Genomic DNA, 22,308 nt, shown 5'->3' with positions numbered 1-22,308 from the left:
TAATAAAACTGGAAAATTGTTCCCTTCATGACGGACACCTGGAAAAATCAACAAACAAAAACCTGGAAACAAAAACGCTCAAAGAAAAACACATCAAAGAAAATTATTAGTTACAGAACAGGGGGCAAGTGGGGCGGGGTCATGACTCCAAAAGCCTAAATATAGGCCTTACAGGGAACCCCCCCCATCCCGCTACGGTAATCGATGGCCTTTACATCGCTATGACAACAGCAGGACCATAAAGGCTCTGTTAGCCTCCTGTCTCCTGTCTCCTGATTCTCAGGAATCTTTCCAAAAGGTGTGTTGTGCTTATCCAGAGAAAAATGGATTTTGGCGTTTACATATTCCGTCTCTGACAGGACTCTCTGCAGGAAAAAGAACAAAAAGAACAACAATACGGTCACACTGAATAAGGAAACGTATCAGACCATTTAGGAACGAGCAGACGCATCAGTGATGCATCATCAGTCATTCGTTCTGAGCTTGTGTCCAGCCGCCAAAATAATGTGTGTGCAGATCTGCTTTCAGCACGTTTGAGGCGTCTTTGGGCGTGCAGATCCTTCTTGTTCTTTGGTTTAGGAAACTGCAGTCGACTAATTCTCCTTCAGATCAATGAACTCCAAAGCGAGTGAAGAACAGGAAGTGTGAGTTTTCTGTCTCCCGGTTATTTGGAAGAGAGCTGGGGCGGAGAACCCAATCGGCGGAACGTTCTGGAAAACGGTCGAAACCGACTTTCCACCGTGACCGGTTTGGCCAGTCCACCCCCCCCCCAACACCCCCACGAAAGAGCAGCACACCCGCTCAAACCAGGCTTCATCGCAGCGCTGAACTATTTTTTTGTTTATTTTCTGAACGAATGGAAAAATGTAGCACACTGGTCACCCATGTATGAACCCAGCCCCACAGCTAATCGACGGAGGACGGGCTCCCCCTGTTGAGTCTGGTTCCACCCAAAAAGCTTCCTCCCGTTCGGCCACAGTGGGAACTCTTCCTCACCCTCATCACCCCCTACACTTGCTTCAGGGGAGCTCTTGGGACAGGACCTCTCACAAAACATATTGTGACAAATATTTTTGTAAATGTGTCACATAAATGAATATGATTTGATTTGAACACAAGAGCAGCCCTGGCTGCTCAGATGCACAAGATGGCCGCTCTCTCTCTCTCTCTCTTTCCAGGGCAGTCGGCTGGAAATGTAGCTTCTGATCAGAGGAGAAGGTCATCAAACCGTGACCACAATTTGTGAAGAAGAGGAGGAAAAACAAAACCGCAGTAGTGCATTTATCCCTTAAGTGCTGGTTTACCCCTCTCCTAAAAACATGACAGCATAATGAGCAGTGTGTGTGAATGCCTGAACCTAATGCCACCACTCTGACCATACAAACCCACTGCTATTGGGCTCTGAGTGAAGAGTCAACTCTAAACCGCAGTGTCCATTTTACAATTTCTGAGCACGCCATTTTACACACAAAAAAAAAACAAAAAAAAAAAAGATGTGAGAGTGTGAAGGTTTTTCTGGTCAAGGTCCCCAAGGCGTGTAGGAGGGGAGGGTCACAGAGAGGGAGGCTCCAGTGGGGTTAGGAAGGGGAGTTGGGAGGGGGGTTGGGGGGGTTACGGGGGGGTCCAGACCTTGCTGGCTCTCCGCTGGTCCGTCAGGGCGTCCCGTATGGCCTGGTCCAGCGAGTCCCGGTCCCTGCGACGCTCCGCCTCCCACTCCGCCCTCTGCTCCGCCTGCTGCCGCTCGGCCCGCCTCCTCTCCTCCTGCACCGCCTCCAGCACCGCCTCCTTCAGCCGGCCCTCCTGCGCCTGCAGGGGCACCACGCCCATTACTCATCACACACACACACACACACACACGCACGCACGCACGCTCGCACGCACGCACACACACGCAGACACACACGCACGCACACACACACACACACACACGCGCATGCACACACACGCATGCACACACACACCCACGGATGCACGCAAGCACGAGCACACACGCACAAAGGTATAAACACACTTCCAAAGCATGCATGTGAGGAAACTTCCGGGAACTTCCAGACGTTTGAGGCGGCCGTGCTGACCTGCACAGCTGCCTCTATGGCCCGTTCTGCTCTCTGCTTCTCCTCCTGCATACATTTCTCCAGCTCCTCCTGTGCGCACACAAACACAAACTGAGCGCTGCACACACAGCACAAACACAACCACAAACTGGGACACAAACTGGACCGTGCGTTTGTGTGCAGATGTGTCTATGTAGAGTTACATGCAAACGTGTGTGTGTGTCTGCGTCCTCGTGCCGAGGTGCCAGATGTGTGTGTTGGCGAGGGTAGGGAGAGTAATTCAGATGGACAGGACAGGATCTTCTGTACAGGAAGAGGTGGTGCTCTGATGAGCACTTCCTTTCCCTGTTAATAAAAACTTATTTCTGTCCATTTTCTCTCAATTCTGACCCTTTCTTTCCCTTTCATACACTGTGCGTATCTCAGTCAGAAAATACAGCCGGGGTTTTTGCAGAGAGTCATAAAGAATGGCAGTCAGGTTTGGGTACATGCTGGATTTGACTGAATGCAAAATACACCATAACAATTTTTAAAAAATTGCGTATGCAGGTTTCACTGGAACTGGGCAACAATAGGCGCCAATTCTCTCCAGCCCCCCCCCCCCCACCCTCCACCCCCCACCCCCCATCAAAACTGAACACAGCGAGTGCACAACGGCACTCACTGCTGAAAGAAAGCAGCCCTCGGGCCCGTTTGCCTAAAATGTTAACTCTCTCCGTAGATCAGCCAAACTGAAATAAAACACTATCTGGACACGCAGCACAAGCCATCAACTCGATGGGAAAGTGTTGCAAAGCCCCATTGTACAGAGCTGGAAAACGTGGCACTGGCTGTTGCGTGATGCCTTCTGTATTTCTGTATGTGCGATATACACACTATATGCTCAAGCTGTCCATGTTTGTAACACATCCTGCATCAGACCGGGGTGAGCGTGTCTGTGGTCACACCGCCGTTTTTTGGGTCGAAGACGCGACCCCCCTTTTCCTGTAAAGGGTGCGTCGAATTCCCCCGACTCTGAATCGGCTCTTTATACACCAACAAAAAAGAAAGGAGAGGAAAAAAAAAAAAGAAAAAGATCTGAATCATAAAGTCTTTACATGCATTATGTAAGGAGGGGACTTCCACTCATGGGCCCGGGAGAGAGAGAGAAAGAGGGAGAGTGAGAGGGAAAGAGAGAGAAAGAAAGAGGGAGAGAGAAAGAGACAGAGAGAGAGGAAAAGAGAGAGAGCGAGAGAAAGAGAGAGAAAGAGAGAGAGAGTGCTGAATAGCTGTCACCCTTCCCAGCAAAGCCAAGGCAAACAGCTCCTTTATTGAAGAGCGGTACCCTGTGATGCTGGGCTTGCTGACTCAGCGTTTCTCTCAGCTTCTCCTCCAGGGCGTCCCGCTCGCCGTCCAGCAGGTCCAGCAGCCGCCGGTGCTGCAGGGGCGAGGGGCACAGAGAGGACCGACCGTTATCAGGGAGGCCCAGAGCAGCCACGCCTCCACCGCAATCACATCACTCTGCAACTGGCTCACGCCCTCCGGCACCCCCTGCACCCCAGCACCATCCCCCCCAGCCCCATCCCCCTGCATCCCCTCCCCACGCTACAGCCACGCCTTCACCGCAATCACATCACTCTGCAATTGGCTCACGCCCCCCGGCACCCCCTGCCCCCCATCCCCCCCCCCCCCTCCCCTCCCCTCCCCTCCCCACGCTACAGCTACACCCATGGGAAGCGGGGCATTGAAGAAAAGAAAGAAAAAAGGAACACATCTCATTTTTCTCTTATCTTTGGGTTGCGGTTTGCATTGATTACACTTCCAGGGTGATCTCACCCAGTGAAAGCCCCTTTTCCCACCCCGCCCCTCTCCCTCCGTCCCCAAAATTAAATCAAGCCATGAGCGACGCCATTTCATTTTCACACTTATTTTAACTGATTAATCGGGGAATACTGCTTATCATAGCCTACACCAGAAGCAGAATATTTAGACACACCCCAAACATTCACAACAAGAGCTGCTGCCACTCCTCAGCAGCTGATACAGAAACAAAAATTCCAAATAGGAGCCAACACCAATTTTCAAACGAGCAAAATGTGTTAAAGATGAGCAGTATCGCTGATGCGTGTGAAATGATGGGACGTCCTGAGTTCCCACACTCTTCCCTTGCTACTGATCTCCTCTGTGAAAACACCAATTTTACAGTATTTCGGGAGGGTGCGGCCGACGGACGGTGGAGTATCTCCACCGCGGTCCTACCGACCGAAATATAAAATGTAAAAACACAAAGAGGTGCGGGGAGCGGAGGGCGGGGCTGCCGCTGGGCTCGGGCTCCTGGCACGGTCTGGGGCGCGCTAACGCTCCCAAAAACTCCAGGCAAGGTCGCAAAAGCAAATCGTCACTTAACGGTCGAGAGCGATCGCCTCGACCGCACACTAAAGCGCTTATTCCCAGCAGGGGGGGGTCTTCCAGGAGCGAGGGGTTCTGGTAAATCTCTTCCCCGCGAGGGGTACACTTTCCTGGAGCAGTTTTCGGCGCCTTCGCACCCCCCCCCCCCCACCGAGAAGGCAAGGTCGATGTCAATCACCACCTAATGGTACTGTGTGATCATGGCCACCACACGTCACCACACGACTTCCTTCCTGTAGGGGGGGGGGTCTTTCAAGAGAACAGTACCCCCTTCCACAGAACAGAATGAGTCATCCAATAGCGTGACGTGCATGACCCTTGACCTTATCTATGCGCCAAGCCCACCACGGTCACCGGATCTAAACCCAGTCAACATTACATTCACTTCACAGGCATTTAGCAGACGCTCTTATCCACAGCGACTCACACAACTTTTACACAGCATTTACACTGCATGCATTCATACAGCTGGACATATACTGAAGCAATGCAGGTTAAGCACCTTGCTCAAGGGTAACAACAGCAGTGTCCTACCCAGGAATCCAACCCAGGCAAGCGTTCATGGAACATTCCGGAACAAAGCCTTCCAAGACTCAGCTGAGCCCGAGCAGACAGACTTTGTCGTGGACGACAGTCTACAATCCACAGCCTCGCCATTTCACAGAAAGCTTCTTTTTTTTTTTCCGCCCAGCCAAAGCGACTTTCAAAAAGTGCGTTTCACAGATCTGACCTCGAGCTGGGCACAGTGGTGAGGGGTGAGGGGTGAGGGGTGAGTAGAGGTGGCATATTCATCCTAGAGAATAATTCCAGATGCCCGTGGACTCAGTGCCACGGTCCAGGCAGCTCATTGCTGGCCACACGTAGACCGGCACCCTCAGTGGCTTCAGCCTGGAGTTTCCATTCATAGGGCTGTGTGTAAACTGAGCCCCGGCTTTGGCCTTCAGAGGGGATGAGCTCAAACTGCACACACTGGGACACTCAGGCTGATTTCCATCAAAGAGAAGCAGCTGGTGACCACAGAGTACACCACCACCTTCTAATCTGCGGCTACATTATAACGCCCAGCAATTCAATAGGAAAAATAAAGACATATAGAGCAATTTTAAAAAAGAAAAAAGAAAAAGCCCAATTGCACTTTTCATTCTCTTAAAGCCTTTTTTTTTTGCACATGAATGTAACATAATCAGTTTGGGAAGGGCAAAGCGAGAGGGAGAAGCAGCCACTTCCCAGAAACCCTACAAAGCCGGCGATATTAAAACAAAAAAAATAAAAGAGAGAGAGGCTCGTTTTCGCAAAACCACCTGCGCAAAAAACGACAGGTCACTGATCTTCCCCAGAATTCTCAGGGAGATTTTCCCAGTGATGCAGCCCCTCATATCTGGGAACTGCAACAAAGAGGTCCTGATGGGACGGGACGGGATGGGATGGGGGGGGGGGCGGTGAGGGTGCCCCCCCCCCAACCACAGCTCCCACCCAGGTTATGTTTCCGTGCGCTGCCAGAGGGACCGGAGCAGCTGTCCACACAACCAGCAGCGAGGAGTCAGATCCAGCGGCCCAGCGAACCGCTCGCCCTGTCTGCTTATCTCCCATTACAATATTATCCCATTCAACCCAAACAGCCTCCCAACCCAACGTTCACATGCTCCTCTTATCCTACTGGGCTTAATGGAGGGAGGAGGGGGAGAGAGAGAGAGGGAGAGGGAGGGGGAGAGAGAGACAGAGAGAGGGAGGGAGGGAGAGACAGAATACAGGAGGTTTTCTGTTTGCAGGTGTGCACCCGCTACTTAATGTAATTTGAAGGAGGGGGCAGGAGGGTTTGACTCAGTAGCGTAATCCCCCCGCCCCCCCCGGTGTGGGGGATGATTGTGAAAACTCCGGCGTCCCGCACACTTGGAGCCCAAGCTGCCGGGACTGAGCAGGGACCTGTCTCTGGGGCCGGGGGGGGGGGACACTCCCAGGATGGGAAGCGGTGAGTCTGTGGGAAAGGTTTTTTTGGGTGGGTAGGGGGGGGTATAGCAACTTATCCCACACTGCCCACAGGAGGAAGAGGAGGAGGTGAATCACAGCCACACTGGGGTCGGGGGGGCTTCCTTAAATGAGTGAGTCAATGAGGGGAGCAGGGAGAGGGGGGACGGTGAGGGTGGGAGGAGTAGCTCACCTGTGCAGGTACTTTACCTGAACGCTACACGCTATAGCCAGGACAATTAACACAGGAAATGAGACAAAGCAGAGTGAACTGGGTTGCCTGTCTGGGCATGAGTGACTGTATTAACACTAATACATTAATACTACGACAACAATACTGTTGCATTAGCACTAATACATTAATACTACAACAACAATACTACTGTATTAGCACTAATACATTAATACCAGTACATTACCTGGGCCTCCATCAGCTCCTCACACCGGTGTCTCTGCTCCTCCAGGGCGGCCTGCAGGCGAGCCTCGCCCACTTCCTGCTGCTGCTCCACGGCCGACCTGGTCAAGGCCTGGGGAGGGACAGGGGTGGGGGGGAGGGACAGGGGTGGGGGGGAGGGAAAGAGGTCAAACCCGCACCCCACTCAGAAAAACAAAACAAAGCCCTCACACTCATCAGCTCAATGACACAATGGTGCCATTAAAAGAAAATAAATAAAGACTGGAGACCTTTGCCATATTGCAGTTTGAACGCTTTACACTAACCAGCACAGGCACAGGAGCACAGCTGCACTGTGCATCACCAGCACAGACACAGGAGCACAGCTGCACTGTGCATCACCAGCACAGGCACAGGAGCACAGCTGCACTGTGCATCACCAGCACAGACACAGGAGCACAGCTGCACTGTGCATCACCAGCACAGACACACTCAACACGTGTCCTCTAGCAGGCTACCTCTATGAAAGCTCTGAAGCTCGTGCAGGAGGCAGTCCTAACTGAGTCCTAATTGAGTGAGCGTGGGGGTTAATGATAACCTTTACTGGATCCTAATTATAAAGGTCATTAGAGAATTTGAGATGTATTCCACCGGAAGGATCAGCAGGACTCATTAATGTCACGGAGAGGTGAGGTTCTGTAATTTTCCACGAGTCGCAGTGGGAGATACTGAAGGCCAGACAAACTACAGGAAGCACAACTTTGTTTTCTTTTTTTTGAGTGGCATTGCATCTGAAATCAGGCAGTTTGTCAACACGTGCATGTTCAAACACACCCAAGCAGCACAGCAGCAGACTACAGCAGAGAAGCAGCACGCAGGGCCCTGTAACAAAAACCAGCTGCAACGGCAACATGGCGAACAATATCTCTATGAAAACAGGGTGCGGCCAAACCAAACAGGACACCGACACATTCGCACAGACATGACATCAGATATCCACTTAGCGCACGCGGGGGAAAGGAAGGCACTGTCAACCGAAAGGCTTTAAAAACCCCTCTCCTTAACCACAGATTACAATCCCGGAGAAACGTGTGGAGTGATGCGTTAAGCACACTGAGATTTATTACGTCTTTCGCCCGCTTTGAAGGCACCTTTACGTACACAGAGCAGGATTTACCGACTGCCCAACTTACACAACTGAACTTTGATTGTGATTAAAATGTGGATTACACGCCCCCGTTTAACGGTATGACTGTGCCACGTCGGATCGGAACTTGCAACCCACTGTTTCACAACCGACCACACCGCACAGCCAGTCAAAACATCCGCCTATCATCGCATGCGTGTGTCACAGGCCAGTTACACTGTAACACTGCTGCCACCCAGCACAGCCCAGCATTGTGACATCACAGTCAGAATGACATCACTTCAGAGTTCCGCTGGCTCCTCCCCGCCCCCCTGCTGACATGCTCTAAAGGCCCCTCACTTCCCCTCTTCTTCCTTGAGTCACTGAACCCAAGACTTTTTTTTCTCTCTCCCTCTCTCTCTCTTTTTTTCCCCCAAAATATGCATTCATGAGAAGAGAGAGTCCCAACCCAGCGCATTACCTTCTTTTTCCACACAGCTCTCCCCTTCCTGGCCTACAGTCGCCCCACAGGGGGAGTCCCCCGCTCCGACTCCCTGAGCTGCTTTTAGGGGTACACTGGAGCTCTCCAGCTCCCGCAGGCCACCCCCGTCCCCACGAAGCCTGTCAGGCCCGCTGGGGACCGAAGACCAAACGTAGCGCCGATAGCGCCCCTTTCCGAATTTCCACTCGATCCTCCGGCACCGGGCCGCTCACCTCCGTGCATCACCGGCTGCTGAACCAGGTGACAGGTAAATACTCAGCACTGCAGCCACTAGGAGCCGACCAGGAGAAAAGGACTCATTTCTTCCACAGAAACTCGCCGGCGGTTCTAGTGCCGCGCGCCCGCCGTTCTCCAGCTTCCTCCCTCCCGTGACTCAGAGCCGAGCGTGTGAGGGGCGTCGCCGAGCCGGACACGTCACATGACCCAACTCCCAAGAACTTTCTGCATGTTTACAATTTTAATGACTACATGGAAAAACTAATGAGTCATGGGAGATGAAGTCTTGAGAGTCTTAAATCACCTCAGTGACCGTCTTAACAAGGCCGCTTTCCATTGGCCACGTACGCCACGAACGTGACTTAATGGAACACGCCTTTAAAGCCCCAACAAGGTAGAGTCTTTTTTTGTGGGATGAGAGGCAATGAGTGCAATGACCACAGTGCCCAGGACATACAAACCAGCAGGTTTATGACCCACTACTGTAGTCAGGAATGTGAGAATTAAGCTTCAGCTCGGGATGATTAAACAACTGCAGATAGCCAAGGAGCATGTCATAGTGTGAGCTGGCAGCATTTGCAAATGACAAAAACTTCCCATTTTCTCCCTATTGGCTGACTCCTTTAACACAGATATGTGCTCTACAGAATCTGCATGCATTTAAAAAAAAACTCCAGAAGGAAATTGAGGTCTAAGCTGACTATTGAATCACTCAACAGTGTTTCTTCTATTTACTCTGCAATAAAGGTGCGTTTATTCTGCACATTATGTCATGTACACACAGCCCAGCTTTTGCTTGCATTACAATTAGGAATATACCCGAGTGAGAACCAGGGACATGGCCCAAACGCAGAGTTTTTTGGCATTATAGGCCCTCTCTCTCTCTCTCTCTCTCTCTCGAAGCCGAATCCCTGCTGCTTTTACGCTCGTCTCGAACCCGGGGTCCAGAGGGGAGAGGCCCCCCGCTCCACGGTTTGGGGCGGAGCGCCGCCCGGCGGCTGCACGCGCTCACGGTCGCGCTCACGCCCGCGGTCGCGCGCACGGAGGCCACGAGCCGAGGACTGACTCCGCCACGTTGCCCTCGGAGACGGACCACACAAGGAGACGAGTGTTTAAAGAGGCAGGGAGGAATTCCAGCCATCTCCCCCGCTGACAGGAGAGCGCTGGGGGGGCGGGGCTGTGTGAGGGGGGCTGGGGGGGCGGGGCTGTGCTGGGGGGGCTGGGGCGTAATCTGGAGGACAGACGCAGGGACGGGAGGTGCAGACTTAAAACCACCCTGCAATGCAGCCAGCTGACACTTTTTTGGGTTGGGGGGGGGGGGGAGAGGAGGGGGGGTGGTGGACACCAGTCGGTCATCACAAACAGCAGACATCTAGGGAAGGAGGGGGACGGCACTTCCAAAAAACCCCAGGGGGGTGGGCCACCACCCACAGAGCCGCCCCTCCCCCTTACGAGCACGGAGGCATGACAGCACTCCTGCAGCTGAGTAACACGACTGTTTTAGTTTCCACCCATCTCTCTCTGCCCCGGGCCGGCTTCCTGACGCAATGCACTCTGGGCCAGGCGCGGAGAACACCCTCGGCACACAAAGAGGCGAAGGGGAAACCCTCACACCTCACACCCCACAACCAAATTCAAATCACATTGTAACCCTCCCCGCTTATTCGCTTTCTGGGATGCTGTTGATTGATTGACAGCTGTGAAATGAACCGCCGTTTTTGGACGGGGGCGCTGAAGGTCAGAGGGCGAGCCGAGGCTCCACACAGACGCGCTGCGCGGCTACGATGAACCCCAAAACCTCTTAACCAACGGATTTAATGCAATCAGCAGACAGCCCCCACGCTTCTCTTCCTGGGGTCCGTCAGCACCTCCGTGCCCGGCGGAGGGGAACGCAGCCGGAAGCCAGGGCGTCCCGTACAAACCCCCCTTTCCCAAAACATCACACATCAGACACAAAGCTGCCAAAACAGCCCTCAGCCAAGCCCCCGCTCCTCTCCGGAGGGTTCTGTTACAGCAAGGAGAAAGAGCCCATTTGAAGTGGATACTGCACCCAGAGTGAATGAACACACAGAATAAAAGGAAACCTGATCCTCCTGTTCAAAAGCATAAAGGAGGACGGGGAGGAAAAAAATAATAAAACAGTTGGCAAAACTGCAAACTCCGAAATGTGTGGAAAGCCTTTCATGTTGCAAATAATGCTAACCAGTGGATTTACATTTTCTTAAAGCTTCTCATTTATTTATTTTGCCATCACATTATTCCAGGTCTTTTTTGATTTTTTAATCCTTGGAACAACAGGGGAAATGAGAAGCTAATAAATGAAAAGGTTCGATTTCCCCGGGGCCAGTGCCAAAGCCCACACGCCCCGGCCCGGAGTCGAGGGGGGGGGGGGGGGTAAGCGGGAACGCCGGACGGCCCGGATCAGAGAGGATTCTGGGAGGGCACGGGGACTGAAGACCCAGAGACGGGTGGAGCTCTGTTTGCACAGGAGGGCCGTCCCATTGATCCCCCCCCCGGCATGGAGGGCCGTCACGGTGGCTAAGCGCTGCAGATAAGCCGGGGGGGGGGGGGGGGGGGTCAGCGGGAACGCCGGACGGCCCGGATCAGAGAGGATTCTGGGAGGGCACGGGGACTGAAGACCCAGAGACGGGTGGAGCTCTGTTTGCACAGGAGGGCCGTCCCATTGATCCCCCCCCCGGCATGGAGGGCCGTCACGGTGGCTAAGCGCTGCAGATAAGCCGGGGGGGGGAAATACCATCGCACTAATGGCATTACTTATTGTGCCAACGGGTGCAGAGTTTTCTGCGGGGCAGAGTGACCGGGGCGGGGCGGGGGTACGGGGTTCGGGGGGAGGAGAGAGGGGGATTCAGGGGGAATCGGAAACAAAAAAGGCCTGGGAAAAAACGAAATCCACCAGCACTCGCAGAATCCATCCGCATAAACACAGATGTCATCTTTCGCAAGCGGAGTTTATGGGGCTCGTTTGCGTAACTCTTCAAAGCGTCCGAAATGCCTTCATGAATAAGATCAACAGCCCGGGCCCAGTGAGAGAGGCTGGGGGGGTGTGGGGGTGTGGGCCAGGCTGGGTGTTGTAGGATCAGATTAGGCATTACCTCACCCTGTGTGTTTCTGTGTTTCTGACCGCACACGCAACGCGGGACACAACGGCGTGTGCTGGCGAAACGGGGGCCGGTTCTGATTCGCCGCTCGGTCAGGCCAAACGCGTGGCCACTCTCAGGCAAAAGCAGTCGCCGTGTTTTTCACTTTAACATTCACGCAAAACATTTCAGACAAATGCAAAGAGCTGTACGAGATAGACGCAGAGTTACTGTGAACACGATCTGACCAACTATGTATAAACTCTAAACTCTAAACTCTGAAGTGCAGTCCATTTCAGACCCTCACGAGCGTGAGCTCCAGCGATGAAACGTTACTGTAAATGATTTGATACAGAGCGGCAGGACGGCCAAGCCAAATGCCACAACCGTAAATATTACACTTAACAGTTTTATGTAAAATAACGAGATTTAAAGGCAAAGAAATACTGAATCAAACGTGTTGACACGCAGCACCAGGAGAGATATCAACTCTCAAACTCTTCAGTAGAAAAATAACATAACTCAAGGAAACGTAAAGTCTGAATGGACAGTTAAGTCAAATGCAGAATGTATCCCATCATGCAAAGTGCACATTTGCCCCTGTGCACCCTTCAAGCGGGGCAGTTCCTCCTGAGGAGGTTTGGACTACAGACCCACACATGGAGGGCCACTTTTTTTAACTTTCTCCCCAAGACAGTCCTCTGACCTCTGTCCAAAAAAAAAAAAAAAAAAACATTCAAAAAATAAAAAATCTGGAAACTCTCTGGAGAACCTGCCAGTGAAATTTCACCTCTTTTTTCCTTCCTTTTCCTACTCGCACTCGTCCATGCGTGCGGGAGGCTTCCGGCCAATCGACACGCTGTTTATTTGTCGAAAGGCATACCAGGAAGTGAAATTCCAAACAATGGCCAAGGTTTTTAAAATATGCCTTTTTTATGGATTTGACATGAGAGGGGTTTGGGGCGGGGGGGGACCTGGACTGGTCTACCTGGTCCTTGGGGGGTGGGGTGGGGGTGGGGGGGGGCGACGGAAAATATAAAACATTCCATTGTTCCAGCACCCGTGGCCCTATTCCACACATTCGTAGCCGGCGATGAACCAAGTCCGTCCCCTCCGCACCTGCGGACAGGACGGGGAGGGGGGTGGGGTGGGTGTGGGGGTGTGGGGGGACGGGTGTTTACGAGACCTCCCGTCTGGGGAGGGAAACCCGAGGGGAGGGGGGCCCCGCGGAAAAGCTTTCGATCAAACCAGTCATCGCGTGGGCCGCCCCGGGGGGAGGGGGGAGCGGGGGGGGGGGGGCAGAGCAGCTATTAAAAGTCTCCTGTTTAGACTGTCCCTTCTGGAGCCTCGCGAGTGGGGGGGGGGGGGGGGGGGGGGGGGGGGCATGTCGAACCCGTGTATCCACAATGGCTGCAGACACTCCTAAAAGGCCATTAAGCCCCTCTCTGTCACATACACAGATACAGACACCCAATTAAAGCTTTTTAAAAAAATGTCCCCACAACCTTTCATAATGGCCAGCCACACTGTTGTCCGGGTGACCACACTGTTGTCCGGGTGACCACACCGTCGTCCGGGTGACCACATTGTCGTCCGGGTGAGCTCGAATCCAGCGCATGGTCACGCCGTCACTGAAATGCCCGCCAGCGAATCATGAATCATAGCAGGGCTCTGGAGAGAGGCAGGAGAACAGAGGCGGCCATTTTGACTGTAAAACACACCTTCTTTACCGGGCCTTCCAAAGCAGCGCAGCGCAGGACCAAACCACACTCCCCGTTTTCAGCGGCCTGTCAGACGTCGGTATGGAGCCTGCTGGGAGGGGGGGGCTGACTCTGGCACGCACATGATAACTATTCATCACCCCCACTAGCCCCCCCCCACCTCCAGCTTTCCCTCCTTCTCCCTTACAGGATGGCCTGGGGCAGCCAGGTGAGGTAGAGGAAGGAATTCAAACGTGGAAAAGTGGCAAAAAGAAAAGAACAAATTTGTGGCATTCGTCTTTCAGGGGGTGTTAAATTGCCCGCAGCTCATGGGGGGAGGCAGTGGGGGGGAGGAGAACTACCAGAAGCCTTCATGGTTGGAACACTTCGGTTTCTATTTTATGCTCACTACCTGTGTGTGTGTGTGTGTGTGTGCGTGTGAGCATGTGTGCATGTGTGCATGGCCATGTGTGTGCATTTGCGTGTGCGTGTGCGTGTGCGTGTGCGTGTGTGTGTGTGTGTGTGTGTGTGTGTGAGCATGCATGTGTGTGAGCATGCGTCTGCATGTGCATGTGCGTGTGTGGTACATATAAAAATTCTGGAATCTTGCGAAAGGATCTATAAATCTGTCCACTCGCTGCCCCCAGCTCCCGGGTAATTTCCTCAGATAAATATCTTATAAAGTCTTTTAAGATGTTTGGCTTCCCAGGGCCACGTCTTGAACTCTGGATCCCATGATTCAAGGTCTGCTGTCGATTACGAATGGAAGGAAGTCAAGTGTACGCGAATCCCGTCTTGTGTAAAGGCAGCCTATCAGACGGCAGCGTGAAGCGAGGCTAATCTTCGTCCTCCAGGACGCATGATTGCGGAAATCTTTCCCTCCGAAAACGCGGACGGGCCGCCGGCCAGAGTGACGGACCTAACGCTCGCTCTGAGGGAGACTAACGCGGGACGCAAGGCAGCCAAGAGCCCGTGAGCGAGGACGAGGAGCTGAGCGAATGGAGCAGCCCCCACCACCTCAGCACTGACCGACCAAAAGGCGGGAAATGGGGGGGCGTTAACTAAAGCAGGACATGCGTGTGAAGTGAATCACAGGAAAGGCCCAGAGCAGCCCCCCCAGCCCCCCCACTCTTCCACAAGCTGCCAGGAACCTCTCTGCTCGGCTGCATCCCCGACTCAGTACCGAGAACCGGGACAACTCAACTTTGACTTTTAGGGTTTTTGGGATCAGTGTTTCATCTCTGCAGTGAGAACACACACACACACGGGTGCGCGTGCACACACACTCCACGCACACACGCACGCACGCACGCACACACACGCACGCACACACGGGAGAGGGCTCGATCAACGCCGGGGACGTGACCTTTAAGCCCGCCGCCCGCCAGGCCGTGATCCCCGCTGGAAAGCTCACGGAGCAGAAACACCGTCAGCCGTGCCGGCCGATGCCGGCCTGGCCAAGCGCAGCCTCGGCAGCCTCGCCAAACAGGACATAAACTGACGGTAATGAGCCCTGATGTACTTTCAGAACTCATAAACCAGATCTGCGTTACGATTTACGCTTTCCAACCCATCTCCAAATACCCGCCCCCGCACCAGAAATAAAGCAGAGGGGAAAAAGCGTGACCCGAAACCCGTTCGGTTATTTCAGCTTGCGCCTGAGCTCTCGGCTGAGAGGGGGCGGTACTATCCCGGGACGGCGAGCGGGACCGCCAGGAATTCTCCGAAAGGCTTCCATCTCATTACAGCACCTCTGAGGAATGAGGGCGGGCAGGAAGACCCCTAAAACAGACACAACAGCAGCTTTTTAATCACGCATCGCACCAGCACACGGTCTTAATGACCATCGCCACTGCCTCCGCCTCTGCCCCTGTCGCCTGCAGCCACTGCAGTGGCACCTGCTCCCCGTGTGAGCCTGTCCAAAAACCAGAGGGGGAGTCTTTCAGTGAGTCAGCCCTGTGAAGATCAACTACAGAGAGCAGATGTAAAGCTCAGCCGACGGGCGGCTCACAGTGCTGTAGATCACCAAGGACACCCAGACTATGCGCTCGGGGTGGTTCAGGAGCGCACTGTGATGTCATGACAGGCAGCGTTTTCAGCTCCTGCGTATGGCGGACTGCAGCGCTGCGTCAGGTGAAGCGTTCCCCTGAACATGGCCCCCCCCCTCAAAAAATGACACAGCGCATCCCAGGATAGCTAACAAAGGAGAAGGAGGAGGAAGAACGATGACGAACTGCGACCTGTCAAACAACCGAAGAGAAGAGGAGAGCGGAGAGCGAAAAGGTCACGGACGTCACCCAACGCAAAGGCTCGCTTGCTAAACAGCAAACAGAACAAAACAAAAGGAAGTTTAACGCTGGGCTGTGTTTGCTGGGTAAAGGGCAGAGGGGGATCAGAGGGTGCTGGTGACGCTGGTGCCAGTGATTCAGCAGGCAAACAGACGCGTGGCCTTATACAGCCGGAAATCCGTCAGGAGGGCCTAAATCACCAGCACCAGGGCCACCAGCTGCTGCCACGCAGACCACCGCAGACCACTTCCTGGGGTGGGGGGGGGGAGCAGCCTTTAACCTCTTTACACCCCATTAAGCCTTTCACACACACATACAGGCTATTTTTAACCCTCACACTGCGGTATGTGTGTGTGTGTGTGTGTGTGGGGGGTGCTCAACACCCCAGATGCCCCATGTGTGCCTGATGGGGAGACTGAGTAGATAACCAATGAGAAGAGAAAACACCGATCCTGTTTTCTTTATAAAATGGAGGTGAGGGGAGGGGGTGTGGAGAAAGTTCTAGAAATATACTGCAAGTGTGTCAGCTTGCTCAAACGTGTTTATTTAAGAGTGGCCCCTGCAGACCGGGTCACACACGGACCCTGACAGACAGGGGCAGAACAGAGCTCTCTGTAGCATTACTGACCTCAGCTGTAAACCCCGAACGGGACAAAACGTTTCACTTTAATCCAAACTTTAAGGGCTCCATATTGTAAAGGCAAAAACTCATGGTCCCCCTTTACAGAATGAGAACAAACGCTGGTATCTCAGAACAGTTTCTTTTTTTTTACTCCAAATTCAGAATCACATCTGGTCCAAATGAAGCAGGTTTGACCTGTTAATCTAATTCCATTAGTATTCGAAATTCAATAAGAAAAAAAGACAGCTTGTCTGGCTGTCGATTCCACCTAAAGGCCACAACGGCCTTCATTTAAAGCCCATCTTGATTGGACAAAGGCTTGCTCCTAATGTCAAGAAGCAGATTAGAAACTGCAATAGTTCAACAGCCAATTCACCTTCCAAACATGTCTGGAGTTTGAAACTGAGGGCAAGAGTTTACATTATCTTATGAAGGTTTACAATCTTGTAAACGAAGCCTAAAAATTTGTGAAGACGCCTTTCCCACTTGAATTAAAGACAGTGAGAAACGATAGTTTAATGATAGTTTAAGTCATTTTGCTCTTATGCATAACTACGCTTTCACAGGTTATTGGGTAAACAAACACGCAGGGGCGCTGTCCTATAGAGTTTAAAAATCTGCTTGTTTTTTTAAATAAAAGGGAGAGCTGGAATTTATTTAATTTTCCAGTCTTCTGCTGTTCAGCAAGGATCACAAACTACACTGACTACACACGCAATCAAACACCGCTGATTTTTCCTCTTTCAATACGAACAGGCAGACTTCTCAGACGTCTACATGGTGTAGAATTTGGACCAGATATCTGACGATTACGGGCCATCTGGATGAGCGCATGGAACTCTGGGAAAATCACTGCAAGGTGGCAAGCGGGCCAATCACATTCGCTTGCACCCCTGCCGAAACAACTGGACAGCCCTTCCCAAAAAGCAGAAAGAAGAGAGGAACAATCCGGAATAACAGGGAAATAAACCCTCGGCTCGTTATCCATCAGCCCCAAACATCAAGACTAACCGCTCAGGTCACATGACAGGAAGTGCCTGCTCTCTGCTCAAGGCTGTCAGGTCCCTCTCCAGAACACACGCCCATCAGCCGCTAACGGTTAGCCGCGATGAAGCGGCTTCCTCCCGCAGCTTCACGGACGCGATGGAGCCCGTCTCCGGCCCGAACCCAAGGCCAGAGCGCCGCTAGGCCTGAGAGAGAGACACGAACCCAGGCCAGAGCGCCGCTAGGCCTGAGAGAGACACGAACCCAGGCCAGAGCGCCGCTAGGCCTGAGAGAGAGACACGAACCCAGGCCAGAGCGCCCCTAGGCCTGAGAGAGAGACACGAACCCAGGCCAGAGCGCCCCTAGGCCTGAGAGAGAGACACGAACCCAGGCCAGAGCGCCGCTAGGCCTGAGAGAGAGACACGAACCAGGGCCAGAGCAGAGGAGCCGCCAGCTAGCGGAGGAAAAGGGCGTTGGCAACGTTAAAAAACCCATTTAACTCCATTCATCATAATATTTTAGAAAGCCGAAGCGGTGACCTGCTAGAAGAACGCCGGACGGCCAGCGTTCGGCCGCGAGCCAGAGCCGTGATTGGCCGTCAGCGGGTCAGAAGTTCATCGCCATAGCGAAAGAGGGACACAGAAAGACGCACAGTGATAAAGCGCGCGGGGGGGGGTAGGCTAACTTACCCCAACGCGAAATGTAATTTCCCTGCCTCGGTCCAAAAGCAACAGGGGCGCAGTTTTGATGATAAAACTGTCAGAAGGCATCAGTGGGCGACCGTAGGCCCATGAACAAGCCCAGTGTACGCAGCGCTGGGGGAGCGGAGCGGGGAACGGACCGCTTCCGGTACCCAAACCGCCCCCATCACCGTCCACTCACACCGAGCCCCAATACTGAGCCCCAAAACTGAGCCCCAATACTGAGCCCCGTCTCCACGCTTTCGGGCCCCTGAGCACTCCTGCACCGGGGGGCAAGCCATCCGATCTGCATCTGATACGGGGGGAATGACTGCGGGACGGGGGGTGGGGGGGGGGGGGTTGGGTTGGGGTGGGGGGGCAGTTGGAACTGAACCCTGGCCTCGGGTCGAAGGTGAATTATCTCTGGGCCCATCTGACACGCTGTCGATGAGCGGGCGATAGCGGGGCCCGTGGCGCCCGCCTCCACTTCCTCCCTCGAACCCCAGCCAAGCTGGTTAACATGGCGTGCCTGGAGTTCACCTTTTAGCCTTGGCCTTACCTGGAATGGGGGGGAAAGGAAGGGGGGAAAGGAAGGAGGGAGAGAGGGAGGGAGGGAGGGGGGAGGTGGGTAGAACCTTCTAGACGAGGCCTCTCCGGTCTGAGGGACGGGCGGTGCGATTCCTGCGGGAGCAGCGCTCACCTTAAACTCCTCCACGATGATCCTCAGGGACTCGTGGCCCGCCCTCCGCATGTCCTCCAGGCTCACGCCGTGCTGCTCCTGGAGATAAGACAGAGAAGACAGGGGGACTGAGCCTGGAGCAATCAGGCTCCGTCACTTCCTGCTACGCGCACACTGTACGCTGCCGCTTCCTGTTCCAGCCGCCACACGGCCCAGCCCGCAAAACAAGCGGCCACCTCCTGTACAGTCACCTGAAACATTCACAGTTAGGGAACCGGGCCTGTGGCCGGGGTCTGGGGCCTTAACTAAAACTGCTGAGCGCGGATTCTTCCTGGACGCAGTTGCCCTCATGAAAACGTCTCGACTGCTGAAACTGGTCTATTCAGTGCCACACAGGGAAAAGGACATTCGCAGACTAATCCACTTAAGAGTAAAAAAAAATAAAATAAACACATAAATAAATTCCAGTGATTTCTGTTGATGTAGAATGATTTGTCAAGGAAAAAAAAACACTTGCAGTTCGCACTTATTCTGTGGGTGGTTCAGATGAAATATTTGTGCGTTAAAACCACCACAGAATAAATACCATCAACGTGCCTCATAACCCGCTCCCCTGCCCCCCCCGCCCCCCCCACCCCTCCACCCCCGTTCATCAGAGCTTCTGACAAGCAAATAGAGCGCGAAGCGAGGAATTCATTCAGCGCAGACTGCCTGTCTCCTCTCCAGTTAATCGCTGTTTTCAATTACACACGACTTCCCCTGAAAAAGAGGAATAAAAGCCACGCACACGACCACAGCCGGCCGCTTTCCTAGAGATCCGGAACGTTCTCCGCTCCTCGCGCCTCACGCGAAAAGGCCGCGGTGCGGGAAGGCCCAGCACACAGCCCCGCACAGGCGTCTGACGGGGGCGTCCGGGACGCTGGCACCGGCCGGGGCATTCCTGTGGAACTCCTGTGCCCCGCTGCCACCCTCTGGATCCATCTGGAGACCGCAGAACGCAAAACCACCGCACCGCAAAAACCACCAATACTTCCACCCAAGGTGACCTGCATAGCTTTGCATTTTATTTTATTTTATTTGCATTCAATCAATTTAAAAGGCTGGATGTCCTACCGAAGCAATTCAAGTTGAGCACCGTTGCTCAAAGGAACAATGGCAACTGCCCCGCCTCGGACTGGAACATGCAACCCCTTCTGTTAGTACCGTCAGACAAAGCCACCTACAGCCCACACCATCTTAGCTGGTTCAGCTCTACCATTAAAAAGTTCTTTGAAGAGACACACACAGCCAAGATTAATTAATTGCGATGGCACTGATAGAACACCCATGTGACCATTGCATCACAATGGGCCACTGACATAAGGCCGGGACTCCGACTCCGAGCCAACAGCAAACCCCACACGTGCTGAGGAGACGTCAGTAACTGACCATGAAGGTCCCTGAAAGTCCAGCAAGGATGGAGACAGTCGGCTTAGCCCCGTCAGAAGCAGGGTGACTCTGTAGGTTAACCCCATCAGAAAGAACACGAGCTCCTGTTACTGGATTACCAAAATAGAACTATTGTGCTGTTCAGGCTGCTTTTCAGGAGCCCAACACAGAGCGCTCTCTTTGCAGGCACGCACACACTCTTTACGTTCCGTGCAGCATGTGGCTTGCATTAGGAACACGGGCCCGGCGAGCAGCGGCTCCCGGCTCGCCATCGAACCCGATCTGCCGGCTGTGTGGCCGTGTCCCAGGGAAGGGGCTGCAGGACCCAGAGCACTCACAGACCCCCCCCCCCTCCCTCACAGACCCCCCCCTCCCTCACAGACCCCCCCTCACCCCCCCCCCCCCACAGACCCCCCCCTCCCTCACAGACCCCCCCCTCCCTCACAGACCCCCCCTCACCCCCCCCCCTCCACAAAGCCGTAATCCAATTGGCCAAAACGTTCGATTGCTGCCAGCAGTGTGGCACCACGTGTGTGACATGAGAGGTGTGCAGTCCAGCACTGTTCCACGGATTCGAGCAAACTCATTTCCCAATGCTTTGCCAGACACATTTACCTATAAAAAATATATAAAGTCTTGTTCAATGAATGCACTGACTGTCTGTAGAGGGCAAAGCACTGTTTTTTATAAGTACACACACATTAATAAAAAAAAATTATTAAAATACGGTTCTGACAACTTCCTTAAGAACGGCATTAAAGTAAACTCACATCCAGAGCAAGAAAAACAATAAAAGGCAAAAAATAAAATAAACAGAAAACACCAAAAACAGAATTTGCCGGTGTGAGAGCAGACGGCTGAGAGGCTGTGTTCCCCGGGCTGAACGCCGCCGCGCTGTCAGACAGCACTTCCACAGCCCGGCTCTGGCTCCGCCCCTCTCCTCTCCAGCCACACAGGTCTCTACGAAACCGCGAGCCCAAACACCCTTCAGCCCGGAGACCGGGCCACAGGCGACCGGGCCACAGGCGACCGGCACGCCGCTGCGTTTACAAAATGGCGCCTCGTTCCAAAGAACACAGCCGGCATCACCGCCGAAATAAATCTCAATTTCCCCGGGCCCACTTTCCTCCTTCAGCAGCAGGCAATGAATTAGCAATCAAAGGGCTTTCTTTTCCTTTTTTTCCCTTTCAAAAGCCCCCCCCTCTCTCTCTCTCCCGCTCCTGTTCATTCTCACTCTTGCTTTCACTCCACCACTGCACAAGACAAGTCTGCCCAAACGACAAAGCCTCTAAGAAAACAATAGCACTTCCTGTTTGTCTGTTTGCGGCCCAGAAGAAAACAACAGCACTCCCTGCTGATCTGTTTGTGGTCTCGCCCCCTCCCTCCCTCCCTCCCTCCCTCCCTCTCTCTCTCTGTCCCGCCCCTTCAAAAAAATCAGTACACTGCTTTAGCATGAATGCCTTCCCCCCCCACCCACCCCCTGTTGGTCTGTTTGTGGTCTAGAAGAAAACAAAAGCACTTCCTGTTGATCTGTTTGCGGTCTAGAAGAAAACAATAGCACTCCCAGCTGATCTATTTGTGGTCTCGCCCCCCCCTTCTACTCCTTAAAAAGTCAGTGTGCTGCTTTAGCATAAATGCCCCCCAGGAAGTGAAGCCTCCCGGTGTGACTGCAGCAGAGGAGAGGGAGAGCCGTGCTAACGTACTAACGGCATGGTTTCTGCTGTGCCGTTGTGTCTCCGTAGCACAGGGCCCGGTGGCAGAGCTAATGGGGCTGCTGGTGGACTCATGCTGTAGGTGCGGCCTGCTCTGCGTTTCCCAAACCATTACCAGCATCCACAGAGACCCGATTGGGTCTGGCCCTGCACCCAAAATACCAGACAGCACTGCAGAGGAACAAGGAGAGGAAATGAAGCAGCTAAAATGGTATCAGAGCAGCACGTCCCCAAAGATCGACAAACTAAAAGCAGTCTGACATCCGTTTCTTTTTTGTTTTTTACAAAACAAGCAAAGTGCTCCTCTTCTTCACACCATCTATGAATAGCTTCCCAAATCTCATAAAACATTTTCATGAAAACAGTCCATTTCTTAAACAACAATTGAGGCTACACCCCAATTAAAGTTTTATTTTTAAAAACAATCTGAATCTGGAGTAGTGTTTTCTTACAAAGTGAAAGGCACTTTTTT

The 22,308-nt window shown here is 53.2% G+C and overlaps 1 protein-coding gene across 3 annotated transcripts in view; it reads right to left on the bottom strand.

The window, feature by feature from the left end:
- Positions 1–22,308, bottom strand: part of LOC118219398 (coiled-coil domain-containing protein 91-like) — a 74,225-nt gene that overhangs the window by 14,211 nt on the left and 37,706 nt on the right. For all 3 annotated transcript variants that reach the window (XM_035402551.1, XM_035402552.1, XM_035402550.1), the window contains exons 7-11: positions 18,718–18,795; positions 6,827–6,934; positions 3,379–3,471; positions 2,076–2,144; positions 1,630–1,806 (exon numbers count right to left, since the gene is read on the bottom strand). In XM_035402551.1, the coding sequence (XP_035258442.1) occupies positions 1,630–1,806; positions 2,076–2,144; positions 3,379–3,471; positions 6,827–6,934; positions 18,718–18,795 (525 nt within the window). The remainder of the gene's footprint in view (positions 1–1,629; positions 1,807–2,075; positions 2,145–3,378; positions 3,472–6,826; positions 6,935–18,717; positions 18,796–22,308) is intronic.

Source organism: Anguilla anguilla, chromosome 19 (assembly GCF_013347855.1).
Source record: "Anguilla anguilla isolate fAngAng1 chromosome 19, fAngAng1.pri, whole genome shotgun sequence".
NCBI classification, from domain to species: Eukaryota; Metazoa; Chordata; class Actinopteri; order Anguilliformes; family Anguillidae; genus Anguilla; species Anguilla anguilla.
This window is presented reverse-complemented; position numbering and strand designations above follow the sequence as displayed.